Source organism: Panulirus ornatus, chromosome 1, assembly GCF_036320965.1.
Source record: "Panulirus ornatus isolate Po-2019 chromosome 1, ASM3632096v1, whole genome shotgun sequence".
Taxonomy (NCBI): Eukaryota; Metazoa; Arthropoda; class Malacostraca; order Decapoda; family Palinuridae; genus Panulirus; species Panulirus ornatus.
In genome coordinates this window covers 21,222,564-21,238,402 of record NC_092224.1, presented here as the reverse complement: position 1 = coordinate 21,238,402, position 15,839 = coordinate 21,222,564, and the positions used below count along the sequence as shown (strand labels likewise).

Below are 15,839 nucleotides of genomic sequence, written 5' to 3'. Positions count from 1 at the left end.
GGCAGACAAGCATTCATGTCAGCGTATTTTTGTGTATGTTTTGAATGATTGTCATATTGAAGGTTGTGTTTAACTTGGCTAAGTTTTAATTAGCATTCCATGAATATGTTTGTGTTGCCTGTGAAAAGGAATGTTGCTGCTTTGGGTTAGTAGTTTCATGTGTGGGGATTGTGATGATATGGGAGGTGTGAATATTTGATACTGTTTGCCTTAGTTAGTTGGTTGTTGTTTTGTGGTTCATTGTATCAAAGAAGGAATACCATTTTGATGTTTGCCTTTAGTAATTGCATTAATGGTGGTGTTTAGAGTTTTAATTTTTCTGTAACCTGTGTTGATAATGAATGGTTTTGCTTTTGTATGATTATTTTGTTTTGTGAGTCTGTATCATAAATATGAGGACTTTGGCTTTATACTGCTTTCTCTGACCTTATAGTATGTGTTTTTTGTTGGTTTGCTTAATACTGTTGTTGAAATATGAGATTACTCGGTCAAGACAAGGGAAATCATCTATCTAAGCTGATATTTTGGAACTTGATTCTTTGTGTGCTGTATATGCTGGCCAGTGTGCTTTCCTGTAGATTTCATATTTTCGTGGTGACTGCATGTGTTGAGTAAGTCAGGAGCAGTGCAGTCACAATGGTTAGATGGTCAGAGGAGAGTTTGTGTACAGTGCACCAGGTGGTTCTTGTATGTAGTTTTGGTGTACAAAAAGTAATGTCTGGGTGAGTTGGCTTAGTATTCATTGAACATATTGTATTCTTTATGATGATTAAGCATTTTAACATTCATTTGATATAATTATTAAGTAAAACTTACATAAGCTTTTATCTTACAGGTGGTGATGTGGGTGGATTCAGTGGTGGGCCGGGTGGGGCTACTGGAACGTCGCTAAGACTCAACCAGTACCCTGCACCCCACCCACCTCCATCTGCTGCCCCACAGCCTCCACAAGGGCCTCCACAGTTGCGCACACAACCACAGCCCCCGCCCCACAATCAACACAACGCGACAGCTGCCCCTCCTGTGCCACACTCTCAGCATCATACACACACACATGCTACGTTAACACAGCATACACATCATCAAGTTATACAGGTATGGATTCATTATGATCAAGCTTATTTTACTTACCCACAGTATGTATAGAAGTCATGACAGTATTTCACCTTGTACATTCATGGCATGCCAGTAAAGTATCAGAGTTCAGAGGTGATTCCTGTATATGTGTGTGTGTGTGTGTGTTTGTGAGGGGGGATTGAAGTTTACTCTTGAGTTTTTTGTGTTTCTGGCAGGCTAAGCTTTACATAGTAGTATGGCAAATACCCAGCCTAAGTTGATACCCATTACCTTATATACTTGAAGGATGAGTAATTCAGTGAACAGTGTGCCTGCTATTCATGCAAAGGATCAGACTTGGGTAGGCAGATTTGAAGTTAGATTTTATATCCATATGCTTTGGACATATTTATGAAAGTACTATAGAAAATGTTGGTAAAGTTCCTGGTATTGATCTAGAGTAAAGTAAGGAGTTTGCAGATAATTTAGTCAAAATTCAAGATTTGCAAGATCAGGCAAAACCAGAGCATTGGTCATTGTTACTGTATTTAGTGCCTAACTTAGTTCTTTGTGCTCAAATAAGGCCTATAGTTCTTTGTGCTCAAATAAGGCCTATGTCTGTGTGAGTCTTCTCATTGCCAGAGCTTAGGCTCCTGTAGTTTGATGAGGCATCCAAAGAAGTCGAAGTAGTGTGCACTATAGTTTTGTATTCTATGTATGTGTTTATATAGGAAGGGTGAATTTGTTAAAGTAATTACTTATTTGTACAGTATGCTGAAAGAGTTTTACACTTGTTAGACCCCATCTTTTGAAGTTTCTTTACTATCATACAACTATTAAAGTTTTTGTATACTGTCAGCCTTCACAGTTTTTTTCTCATATCTGTAGCTGCCATTCATCTCTTGTATATTGTAAAAGTAATTATTTACATCCTTTCTGACAAATTTCTTACATGAATAAATGCTGTGACCTCTTGTTGATCTTTTTACATTTTTTAAAGAACTATTTGATGCTAGCATTGTCAAATTAGTTTAGAAGCTTGTCAATATGATCAAGTTTCCTTTTCATAGTGAGCAAATGTATGACTTAGATAGTTTTTTATGTATTTTTAAGTTAGGTAACCAGACTTGAAAAGCTTATTTTGAATTAGGCATAGTCTAATGTGTAAATAGCTTCTTGAACTTCTTATTAAACATGTACAATAATGTATTTTTAATGTTAATCATTACACAGTTTGCCTATTTAAAAATTCTCTGCATGTGATGTTCTGGTGATAGGTTCTGTGCAATGATGACTTTGAAGTCCATATTGCAGAGATTTGCGTAACTTGTTACATGTTACATTATACGTAAACTGAGGCCTTCTTTCACTGTGTGTCATCTTTACTTCCTATATGGTGTTAGAACTTCATCAACCATGTATCAGACCAACTCTGAAGATTCATATATATATTCCCTGGGGATAAGGGAGAAAGAATACTTCCCTGCGTGTCGTAGAAGGTGACTAAAAGGGGAGGGGGTTGGAAATCTTCCCCCCCAATTTTCCAAAAGAAGGAACAGAGAAGGAAGCCAAGTGAGGATATTCCCTCCTAGGCTCAGTCCTTTGTTCTTAACGTTACCTCGCTAACGCAGGAAATGGCGAATATGTATTAAAAAAATTTTTTATATGAGTGGATGGGCCATTCTTCATCTGTTTCCTAGCACTGCCTCGCTGATGCGGAAAGGGTGATCAAGTATAATAAATTTGCAATATATTATATATTATTTTTTTTTTTTATTATACTTTGTCGCTGTCTCCCGCGTTTGCGAGGTAGCGCAAGGAAACAGACGAAAGAAATGGCCCAACCCCCCCCCCCATACACATGTATATACACACGTCCACACACGCAAATATACATACCTACACATCTTTCCATGGTTTACCCCAGACGCTTCACATGCCTTGATTCAATCCACTGACAGCACGTCAACCCCGGTATACCACATCGCTCCAATTCACTCTATTCCTTGCCCTCCTTTCACCCTCCTGCATGTTCAGGCCCCGATCACACAAAATCTTTTTCACTCCATCTTTCCACCTCCAATTTGGTCTCCCTCTTCTCCTCGTTCCCTCCACCTCTGACACATATATCCTCTTGGTCAATCTTTCCTCACTCATTCTCTCCATGTGCCCAAACCACTTCAAAACACCCTCTTCTGCTCTCTCAACCATGCTCTTTTTATTTCCACACATCTCTCTTACCCTTACGTTACTCACTCGATCAAACCACCTCACACCACACATTGTCCTCAAACATCTCATTTCCAGCACATCCATCCTCCTGCGCACCACTCTATCCATAGCCCACGTCTCGCAACCATACAACATTGTTGGAACCACTATTCCTTCAAACATACCCATTTTTGCTTTCCGAGATAATGTTCTCGACTTCCACACATTCTTCAAGGCTCCCAGAATTTTCGCCCCCTCCCCCACCCTATGATCCACTTCCGCTTCCATGGTTCCATCCACTGCCAGATCCACTCCCAGATATCTAAAACACTTCACTTCCTCCAGTTTTCTCCATTCAAACTCACCTCCCAATTGACTTGACCCTCAACCCTACTGTATCTAATAACCTTGCTCTTATTCACATTTACTCTTAACTTTCTTCTTTCACACACTTTACCAAACTCAGTCACCAGCTTCTGCAGTTTCTCACACGAATCAGCCACCAGCGCTGTATATATATCTCGGGATAGGGTAGAAAGAATACTTCCCAAGCATTCGTCATGTGTTGTAAAAGGTGACTAAAGGGGACGGGAGCGGGGGGGCTGGAAACCCTCCCTTCCTTGTATTTTAACTTTCTAAAAGGGGAAACAGAAGGAGTCACACGGGGAGTGCTCATCCTCCTTGAAGGCTCAGATTGGGTGTCTTAAATGTGTGTGGATGTAACCAAGAAGAGAAAAAAGGAGAGATAGGTAGTATGTTTGAGGAAAGGAACCTGGATGTTTTGGCTCTGAGTGAAAGGAAGCTCAAGGGTAAAGGGGAAGAGTGGTTTGGGAATGTCTTGGGAGTAAAGTCAGGGGTCAGTGAGAGGACAAGAGCAAGGGAAAGAGTAGCACTACTCCTGAAACAGGAGTGGTGGGAGTATGTGATAGAGTGTAAGAAATTTAACTCTAGATTGATATGGCTAAAAGTGAAAGTGGATGGAGAGAGATGGGTGATTATTGGTGCATATGCACCTGGGCATGAGAAGAAAGATCATGTGAGGCAAGTGTTTTGGGAACAGATGAGTGAGTGTGTTAGTAGTTTTGATGCACGAGACCGAGTTGTAGTGATGGGTGATTTGAATGCAAAGGTGAGTAATGTGGCAGTTGAGGGAATAATTGGTGTATGTGGGGTGTTCAGTGTTGTAAATGGAAATGGTGAAGAGCTTGTAAATTTATGTGCTGAAAAAGGACTGGTGATTGGGAATACCTGGTTTAAAAAGAGAGATATACATAAGTATACATATGTAAGTAGGAGAGATGGCCAGAGAGCGTTATTGGATTATGTGTTAATTGATAGGCACGTGAAAGAGACTTTTGGATGTTAATGTGCTGAGAGGTGCAAGTGGAGGGATGTCTGATCATTATCTTGTGGAGGTGAAGGTGAAGATTTGTCGAGGTTTTCAGAAAAGAAGAGAGAATGTTGGGGTGAAGAGAGTGGTGAGAGTAAGTGAGCTTGGGAAGGAGACTTGTGTGAGGAAGTATTGGGAGAGACTGAGTACAGAATGGAAAAAGGCGAGAACACATGAGGTAAGTGGAATGGGGGAGGAATGGGATGTATTTAGGGAAGCAGTGATGGCTTGTGCAAAAGATGCTTGTAGCATGAGAAAGTGTGTGAGGTAGGCCGATTAGAAAGGGTAGTGAGTGGTGGGATGAAGAAGTAAGATTATTAGTGAAAGAGAAGAGAGAGGCATTTGGATGATTTTTGCAGGGAAATAATGCAAATGAGAAGGAGATGTATAAAAGAAAGAGGCAGCAGGTCAAGAGAAAGGTGCAAGAGGTGAAAAAGAGGGCAAATGAGAGTTGGGGTGAGAGAGTATCATTAAATTTTAGGGAGAATAAAAAGATGTTTTGGAAGGAGGTAAATAAAGTGCGTAAGACAAGAGAACAAATGGGAACCTCAGTGAAGGGGGCTAATGGGGAGGTGATAACAAGTAGTGGTGATGTGAGAAGGAGATGGAGTGAGTATTTTGAAGGTTTGTTAAATGTGTTTGATGATAGAGTGGCAGATATAGGGTGTTTTGGTCGAGGTGGTGTGCAAAGTGAGAGGGTTAGGGAGAATGATTTGGTAAACAGAGAAGAGGTCGTAAAAGCTTTGCGGAAGATGAAAGCTGGCAAGGCTGCGGGTTTGGATTGTATTGCGGTGGAATTTATTAAAAAAGGGGGTGACAGTATTGTTAACTGGTTGGTAAAGTTATTTAATGTATGTATGACTCATGTTGAGGTGCCTGAGGATTGGTGGAATGCTTGCGTAGTGCCATTGTACAAAGGCGAAGGGGATAAAAGTGAGTGCTCAAATTACAGGTATAAGTTTGTTGAGTATTCCTGGTAAATTATATGTGAGGGTATTGATTGAGAAGGTGAAGGCATGTACAGAGCATCAGATTGGGGAAGAGCAGTGTGGTTTCAGAAGTAGTAGAGGATGTGTGGATCAGGTGTTTGCTTTGAAGAATGTATGTGAGAAATACTTAGAAAAGCAAATGGATTTGCATGTAGCATTTATGGATCTGGAGAAGGCATATGCTCTGTGGAAGGTATTAAGAATATATAGTGTGGGAGGCAAGTTGTTAGAAGCAGTGAAAAGTTTTTATTGAGGATGTAAGGCATGTGTACGTGTAGGAAGAGAGGAAAGTGATTGGTTCTCAGTGAATGTAGGTTTGTGGCAGGGGTGTGTGATGTTTCCATGGTTGTTTAATTTGTTTATGGATGGGGTTGTTAGGGAGGTGAATGCAAGGGTTTTGGAAAGAGGGGCAAGTATGCGGTCTGTTGTTGATGAGAGAGCTTTGGGAAGTGAGTCAGTTGTTCGCTGATGATACAGGGCTGGTGGCTGATTCGTGTGAGAAACTGCAGAAGCTGGTGCCTGAGTTTGGTAAAGTGTGTGAAAGAAGAAAGCTGAGAGTAAATGTGAATAAGAGTAAGGTTATTAGGTACAGTAGGGTTGAGGGACAAGTCAATTGAGAGGTAAGTTTGAATGGAGAAAAACTGGAGGAAGTGAAGTGTTTTAGATATCTGGGAGTGGATCTGGCAGTGAATGGAACCATGGAAGCGGAAATGAATCATAGGATGGGGAAGAGGACGAACGTTCTGGGAGCATTGAAGAATGTGTGGAAGTTGAGAACATTATCTCGGAAAGCAAAAATGAGTGTTTGAAGGAATAGTGGTTCCAACAATGTTATATGGTTGCGAGGCGTGGGCCATAGATAGAGATATGCAGAGGAGGGTGGATGTGCTGGAAATGAGATGTTTGAGGACAATATGTGGTGTGAGGTAGTTTGATCGAGTAAGTAATAGTAGGGTAAGAGAGATGTGTGTTAATAAAAAGAGTGTGGTTGAGAGAGAAGAGGGTGTTTTGAAATGGTTTGGTCCCTTTGAGAGAATGAGTGAGGAAAGATTGACCAAGAGGATATATGTGTCAGAGGTGGAGGGAACGAGGAGAGGTGGGAGACCAAATTGGAGGTGGAAAGATTGAGTGAAAAAGATTTTGAGTGATCGGGGCCTGAACATGCAGGAGGGTGAAAGGCGTGCAAGAAATAGAGTGAATTGGAACGATGTGTTATACTGGGGTCAACATGCTGTCATTGGATAGAAGCAGAGCATGTGAAGCATCTGGGGTAAACCATGGAAAGTTCTGTGGGGCTTGGATGTGGAGAGGGAGCTGTGGTTTCGGTGCATTATTACATGACAGCTAGAGACTGAGTGTGAATGAATGTGGCCTTTGTTGTCTTTTCCTAGTGCGACCTCGCACACATGAGGGGGGAGGGGGATGTTATTTCATGTGTGGTGGGGTGGCGATGGGAATGAATAAAGGCAGACAGTATGAATTATGTATATATGTATATGTCTGTGTGTGTGTGTGTATATTTTTTTTTTTTTTTTTTTTGCCGGTCTCCCGCGTTTGCAAGGTAGCGCAAGGAAACAGACGAAAGGAATGACCCAACCCACCCCCATACACATGTATATACATACATGTCCACACACGCAAATATACATACCTACACAGCTTTCCATGGTTTACCCCAGACGCTTCACATGCCCTGATTCAATCCACTGACAGCGCGTCAACCCCAGTATACCACATCGATCCAATTCACTCTATTCCTTGCCCTCCTTTCACCCTCCTGCATGTTCAGGCCCCGATCACACAAAATCTTTTTCACTCCATCTTTCCACCTCCAATTTGGTTTCCCACTTCTCCTCATTCCCTCCACCTCCGACACATATATCCTCTTGGTCAATCTTTCCTCACTCATTCTCTCCATGTGCCCAAACCATTTCAAAATACCCTCTTCTGCTCTCTCAACCACGCTCTTTTTATTTCCACACATCTCTCTTACCCTTACGTTACTTACTCGATCAAACCACCTCACACCACACATTGTCCTCAAACATCTCATTTCCAGCACATCCATCCTCCTGCGTACAACTCTATCCATAGCCCACGCCTCGCAACCATACAGAATTGTTGGAACCACTATTCCTTCAAACATAGCCATTTTTGCTTTCCAAGATAATGTTCTCGACTTCCACACATTCTTCAAGGCTCCTAGGATTTTCGCCCCCTCCCCCACCCTATGATCCACTTCTGCTTCCATGGTTCCATCCGCTGCCAGATCCACTCCCAGATATCTAAAACACTTTACTTCCTCCAGTTTTTCTCCATTCAAACTTACCTCCCAATTGACTTGACCCTCAACCCTACTGTACCTAATAACCTTGCTCTTATTCACATACCCTCAACCCTACTGTACTTAATAACCTTGCTCTTATTCACATTTACTCTTAACTTTCTTCTTTCACACACACACACACATATATATATTTTTTTTTTTTTTTTTTTTATACTTTGTCGCTGTCTCCCGCGTTTGCGAGGTAGCGCAAGGAAACAGACGAAAGAAATGGCCCAACCCCCCCCATACACATGTACATACACACGTCCACACACACAAATATACATACCTACACAGCTTTCCATGGTTTACCCCGGACGCTTCACATGCCTTGATTCAATCCACTGACAGCACGTCAACCCCTGTATACCACATCGCTCCAATTCACTCTATTCCTTGCCCTCCTTTCACCCTCCTGCATGTTCAGGCCCCGATCACACAAAATCTTTTTCACTCCATCTTTCCACCTCCAATTTGGTCTCCCTCTTCTCCTCATTCCCTCCACCTCCGACACATATATCCTCTTGGTGAATCTTTCCTCACTCATTCTCTCCATGTGCCCAAACCACTTCAAAACACCCTCTTCTGCTCTCTCAACCACGCTCTTTTTATTTCCACACATCTCTCTTACCCTTACGTTACTCACTCGATCAAACCACCTCACACCACATATTGTCCTCAAACATCTCATATCCAGCACATCCATCCTCCTGCGCACAACTCTATCCATAGCCCACGCCTCGCAACCATACAACATTGTTGGAACCACTATTCCTTCAAACATCCCATTTTTGCTTTCCGAGATAATGTTCTCGACTTCTACACATTCTTCAAGGCCCCCAGAATTTTCGCCCCCTCCCCCACCCTATGATCCACTTCCGCTTCCATGGTTCCATCCGCTGCCAGATCCACTCCCAGATATCTAAAACACTTCACTTCCTCCAGTTTTTCTCCATTCAAACTCACCTCCCAATTGACTTGACCCAGGGAATATATATATATATATATATATATATATATATATATATATATATATATATACGTTGAGATGTATAGGTATGTATATTTGTGTGTGTGGACATGTATGTATATACATGTGTATGTGGGTGGGTTGGGCCATTCTTTCATCTGTTTCCTTGCACTATCTCGCTAACGTTGGAGACAGCAAGAAAGCAAATAAATAAATATATATTGAAACACAGTAAGTTCCCAAGTGCATTTTTTTTGTAAGTAATGATTACAGTGTCAGGGGAGATACAAGAATGAGTGGTGGTGAGTTTGTGTCTGGCAACATTCCTTTCATAGAATTTTTATTATATGGCCAAGAAAGGGAACTGTTTACAAATTTTGCCTACAATAAAGCTATCCAATTTGTATTGACCTTCACTAATGTTAATATTACAATTCTTTGTGTATTTAATAATAGAAGTTTCACTGATATTTTTCATGGTAAAGCAGTTGCAGCTGATAAGTAAATTGGCATTACTCCAGTCATTACAGTGGTCATAATTTTTTACATGATTAAAGAAAACATTTGATTCTTGTCTGGTTTATATGCTAGCATATAGATCCTTACCAGTCTGCCCATCATAAGAATATTGAAACTTTTACAAGGTATTGTTTGAATACAGCCCACAGAATTTTCTGGCGAGTTGTTGATGAAGATATTCTTTATGGTATTGTTATTCCTGAAGACTACATTTACAATAAAGTAGTTAAGCAACCTGGGAAGTGATTTAGAATTATCATTAAAAGGGTGAGCTAGAAAGTTCTTGGTATCAAGGGGAGATTTGGGGTTTAGTCTATAAAATGATTTCTTTGCCACCTTATGTGATTTATCAATGAAAGATTTAGGTTACTTTAACGTAGATCCATCAAACATCCTCAGCGATTTTTCTCAGATTTTTCCCTTTTTACTCATTCTCATACATACTTTCATAGTAAAATTTCCTTGCTGTATTTAGTAACTATTTACCCCATATATTTATAGCACCTTCCACAAGTCCTCTCCGTCATCCATATTATATACATTCTCCAGATCCTTAAATGCTACAGACAATTCACTGTCTTTCATGGAAGTATTTCTCACACAAATTTGCCAAAGCCAACACCTGGTCTGCACATTCTCTTTTCCTCCAGAAAACACATTGCTCCTCCTTAGACATTTGATTTGTGCTTACCACAAATCTCTCAATCACCAGCCTCCCATAACTTACCCAGTGTGCACACCAGAGTCTTACATCTATAATTCAAGCATCCCCCCCCCCCCTTTACATAAAGGTGCTATACATGCATTTTCCAGTCCTCAGGCATCTTGGACTACACAAACTTCAGCAACCTGATGAACCACTTAACAATGTCATCACACCCTTTCTTGAGAAGCTCTGCTGCAGTTCCATCTACTCCTGCTCCTTTGCCACATTTCAGCTTTACAACACCGAACTTCCTCTCTTTTTACCATATCATTCACCAAGGCTCTCTCATTCCACATGCCACCCTGTCCCAAACACACCACATTGCACTACCCAGTCATCTGACGCCTTTAGCAGTCCTTCACAATTTCTCTCTTTTTCACTTCTTTGCTTGTTATCACTTTCCCTTCTGCTCCCTTTACCATTGCACTCATTTGTTTCTTTGTTGGTCTTGCACTAAGTCATCTCCTTCAGAAACATTTTCATATTTTCGTAAGTTCACTGATACTCCCTCACCCCATTTTATTTATGCCATCTCTTTCAGTTATACCTTTCTGTTGATCCACTGTTTTGTGTTGTAATTTTCCTAATCATATACACTCTTTCCCTACAGATACAAGCTATACACCTACCTCTCCTTTAAGAGAAGCAGTTTATCTCCTTCATCTTCCTGCTAACTATCCTTTATCGTATATCCACATCCCACGCCCCATATGCAACACACCTTACCCACAGCTGTAAGCATCTCTTACTTAAATACTTTCCACTCCTCTTTGACTCCTTATGTTCATTTACTCTCTCTTGGTATGTCTGCATATAGACCTCTTCTCTGAGCCCACTAACTTTCACTACTTTGTTTCCTCTTTTCCTGAAACCATTACAAACTTAGGCTCACCTTAGAAATAATTATCCGTCTTGTTCCCCCTCTCAGCATGTTTACATCAAGCATTATCTTATGCACACCAGTCATTTAGTGTATAATCTGTTAATGGCCGTTGACCCCACCTCAATTATCCCATATAATATATCCCACATGTATACTTATGTATACATATCACCCTCTCTTTCATTCAAATCTCATAGCACCAGGATTCAATCTCTTCTATCAAAATTGCCTCTTCCCAAAAAGTATGTCTTTCTTTTTCTCTTAACTTACTACCAGATGTACAAGCACTAACAATTACCCATTTCTTTTAGTATACTTTCATTTTGATCCACAGCACTCTTGAACTAACTTTGTTATACTTAAAGCTAATCCTGCAGCTCCTCCTTTATCAAAGTGCCACCACATTCATCACTTGCTCATTTTTAACTTTACCCACTAAGCATTCCTAATCCATTTTACTTCATTTTCCTTCAGCTTAGTTTCATTAAGAGTCATGCAGGCTCCTCTCATGAAACATAGCTGCTATCTTTCCTGTTTCATCTTGGTTTCATCTTTCATCATGGACAAGCAGTTGCCCCAGCCTGATCCCTAGAGGATAGCACCTTACTTTGCTCTCTCTGTTCTTGGAAAGTGATTGTACAAGAGGGAAGGGTTTCTAGTTTCCCTGCTCCCACATGTAAGTCACTTTAACAAGAGTTAGGAGATATGCGAGAGAAATTCTTACTTCCCTGTTGCTTAGTAAGAGAGGAAAAGGGAGGTGGTAATTATTTTCCATAAACATTTCACCAGCTCAATTAGATTAGGTTAAAGGACTTTATCGCATGTCACTTATGCATCCTCTAAAACTATGCTGATTCCACCATTGATCACCTGAAAGACATCTGAGAGCCCTTCTGTCAGCTTCAAACACTAATGCTTACCAGATAGCTCTGCCAAAAATCATGATATTTGCTTGATGACTTTGAAACTTGCCAGAGAAACATGTCAATAGAATACATTGTTCATAAAGGACACTCTTTTCGGTAGACACCTATCTCTTTATCTCAGGGATACTTTATTTGTTACCCAAGTTAGCCTCCTGAATTTTTCCACAAACCCTCCATTGTTTATTCCATCTGATGCAGGTTGGTACAAGTGGTCCCCTTCTTCCTGCATATGGCTGGGCTCTCAGAACTCATGCTCACAAAACCTACCCTGCTAATGGAAGAAATGGGGTTTTGAAGTATGAAAACCTTTTTCTTGCAAGAGTCCTGCAAGGAATCCTCCCAGTTGTGTAGTTTCTCTTTACCTTTCACTTGTCCTTCCTCTCCAACTACCTCTCCTGCTCCTTAGAGCTGTGCAGAGATCCAGGAATCAAGTAGATTTAAAGATTTCCCATACAGACAAGGGAGAAAGTTACCTCAATAGAAAACTCTTTTATCTTAGTGACAGAGGGAGAGTGAGTAAGGCATAATTGTCCTCTGTTCAGGGATGGGGATTCTGGCTCATACTTTTTGCTCACAGGAATAGAATATCTTATACCTTAGAAACCATTTTCTTTTCTCATGGGTTATGTAACTTTTGGAATTCCTAATTCTGGTGTAGGATAATTGTGCATTTATTTCACATTGCATATTTTTTGTTTATATGCTTTTCATTGCAGATAAAAAAAATTTCTGATAGCTGTTCATATTCTCTCTTGTTTTCTAACTAGTTTTCTTTGCAGGTAATTAGTTTTTCTGATTGATAATTTGTTCCTTCTATGTAAATTTTCCCCTTTTCACAGAGTGGTGGAGTAGGTGGGCACAATACAGGTGGAGTGGGCTCTGGTGTGAGTCAGGTTGGAGTTCCACCTGGACCCAGCCCTGCACCCCCAGGACCTCCACACGACCTAAGTTCACAGTCCCTCCCCCCAGGATCAACTCCACAAATACAACAGGGTTCAGGTTAGTCTACCATTGTTGACTTCAGGCATTTGCAGAGTTACTATTTATGTATCTTTATGAGGTGAATAGTTGACTTCTATTTCTTCTGTCATTGCAAAAGGTTGAAAGCAGGGGAGGGGATTCTTTTCTCATTTCTACTATGGAAAATGAATGTTTGCCGCTTTAAACTGACTTAAACATATTGATTGATTAGGCTCATATATGGCATATGAATTTTCATACCAATAAGTGTAAATTTTTACATGTGGTAAAACTAGAAGGCAATCATCGGTAAATGAGGAAAAAGTCCTTGGTATGATAGTCTTTAGTGATTTAGATACATGTAGAAGCAGTATACAGAAGTAGTAAAAAGGGCATACAAAATTCCTGGATTCATGAGAAGGGCTTTTGAATCTAAATCAAGGGAAATCTTCCTCAAGGTTTGATTCATCTGATTATACTTTTAGTAACAGATGCAAACTCATGGGCAAACATTTTACCTTGAATGAGGCCAAAAACTCTTTCTTCAAGAGGATTGTTCTCATGAACTGTGATTTATCAAATAGAGTGGTTGAGAGCAGTACCAGATATGTTTAGAATAGACAACATGAATCTTTTGCTTTAAGTCCACAACTAATGTTATTTGTCCTTCCAGTGTTTACATAAAATAGTTTCTATTCTTCTAACACTACTCTGTAAGTTTCTGACTTCTCCTATCACAAACAGCCTCAGAAGGGCCCTGTGGTTGGTTGCTGTTTGAATTCCTTTGTATTCCCTTACATTCCTTTCCATTTCATTTGATTTATGAATGGGATATCAGAAAAATAAGAGAGCTTGAGCTGCTGCTCTCTTACACCAGATGTGCATATTTTCCAAAAGAAATGTATTTTTGATTTTTGATTCTCATATATTACTTTGACTTAGATATGAGCCAAAAAGCAGGCAGTGAATTTCTTTTCATGTATCTGTATGTCCGTCTGATGTGTGAATGTGGTATAAAAAGATAAGTCATCGTTGTGTTACGACCTTTACATTAGAAATGCAGAGATTAGTGGATGTGTTGGAGATAAAAGTGTTTGAAGAGGTGTGAGGTGCTGTGTTCAAGTAAGCAATAAAAGGGTAAGAGAGATGTGTGGTAATAAGAAGTGTGTGGTTAGGAGAGCTGAAGAGGGTGTGCTGAAATAGTTTCCACATATGGAGAGAATGAGTGAGAGAGGTTGACAGTTGACAAAGAGAATATGAATTTGTCAGAAATGGAGGGAACTAGGAGAAGGAGGAAACCTGAATGGAGATGGAAGGATGGAGTGAAAAAGATTTTGAGTGAGCAGGGCCTGAACATACAGGAGGGTGAAAGGCGTGCTCAAGATAAGAGTGAGCTGGAACAATGTGCTGTCACTGGACTGAACCAGGTATGTAAAGTGACTGGAGGAAACCATAGAAAAGTCTGTAGGGCCTTGTTGTAAATAACGAGCAGTTGTTTTGGTGTATTGTACATTACAGCTAGAGAATGACTGTGGGCAAATGCTGCCTTTCTTCATATGTTCGTGGTGCTACCATGCTGACTTGGGAAATAGTGGACAAGTTTGAAAAAAAAAAAAAAAAATGCATATTTCTTGGAGGAAATATACATTCACATATATGACATAGTGCATAGTGCCATTGTACAAAGGCAAAGGGGATAAGAGTGAGTGCTCAAATTACAGAGGTATAAGTTTGTTGAGTATTCCTGGTAAATTATATGGGAGGGTATTGATTGAGAGGGTGAAGGCATGTACAGAGCATCAGATTGGGGAAGAGCAGTGTGGTTTCAGAAGTGGTAGAGGATGTGTGGATCAGGTGTTTGCTTTGAAGAATGTATGTGAGAAATACTTAGAAAAGCAAATGGATTTGTATGTAGCATTTATGGATCTGGAGAAGGCATATGATGGAGTTGATAGAGATGCTCTGTGGAAGGTATTAAGAATATATGGTGTGGGAGGAAAGTTGTTAGAAGCAGTGAAAAGTTTTTATCGAGGATGTAAGGCATGTGTACGTGTATGAGGAGAGGAAAGTGATTGGTTCTCAGTGAATGTAGGTTTGTGGCAGGGGTGTGTGATGTCTCCATGGTTGTTTAATTTGTTTATGGATGGGGTTGTTAGGGAGGTAAATGCAAGAGTTTTGGAAAGAGGGGCAAGTATGAAGTCTGTTGGGGATGAGAGAGCTTGGGAAGTGAGTCAGTTGTTGTTCGCTGATGATACAGCGCTGGTGGCTGATTCATGTGAGAAACTGCAGAAGCTGGTGACTGAGTTTGGTAAAGTGTGTGGAAGAAGAAAGTTAAGAGTAAATGTGAATAAGAGCAAGGTTATTAAGTACAGTAGGGTTGAGGGTCAAGTCAATTGGGAGGTGAGTTTGAATGGAGAAAAACTGGAGGAAGTGAAGTGTTTTAGATATCTGGGAGTGGATCTGGCAGCGGATGGAAACATGGAAGCGGAAGTGGATCATAGGGTGGGGGAGGGGGCGAAAATTCTGGGGGCCTTGAAGAATGTGTGGAAGTCGAGAACATTATCTCGGAAAGCAAAATTGGGTATGTTTGAAGGAATAGTGGTTCCAACAATGTTGTATGGTTGTGAGGCACGGGCTATGGATAGAGTTGTGCGCAGGAGGATGGATGTGCTGGAAATGAGATGTTTGAGGACAATGTGTGATGTGAGGTGGTTTGATCGAGTGAGTAACGTAAGGGTAAGAGAGATGTGTGGAAATAAAAAGAGCGTGGTTGAGAGAGCAGAAAAGGGTGTTTTGATGTGGTTTGGGCACATGGAGAGAATGAGTGAGGAAAGATTGACCAAGAGGATATATGTGTCGGAGGTGGAGGGAACGAGGAGAAGAGGGAGACCAAATTGGAGGTG

General features: G+C 40.7%; 1 protein-coding gene across 1 annotated transcript in view; it reads left to right on the top strand.

Moving 5' to 3' along the window:
• Positions 1 to 15,839, top strand: part of LOC139757009 (uncharacterized) — a 438,069-nt gene that overhangs the window by 43,953 nt on the left and 378,277 nt on the right. Inside the window, 2 exon segments of the mRNA XM_071677374.1 lie at positions 836 to 1,095; positions 12,816 to 12,975. Coding sequence (XP_071533475.1) covers positions 836 to 1,095; positions 12,816 to 12,975 — 420 coding nt within the window.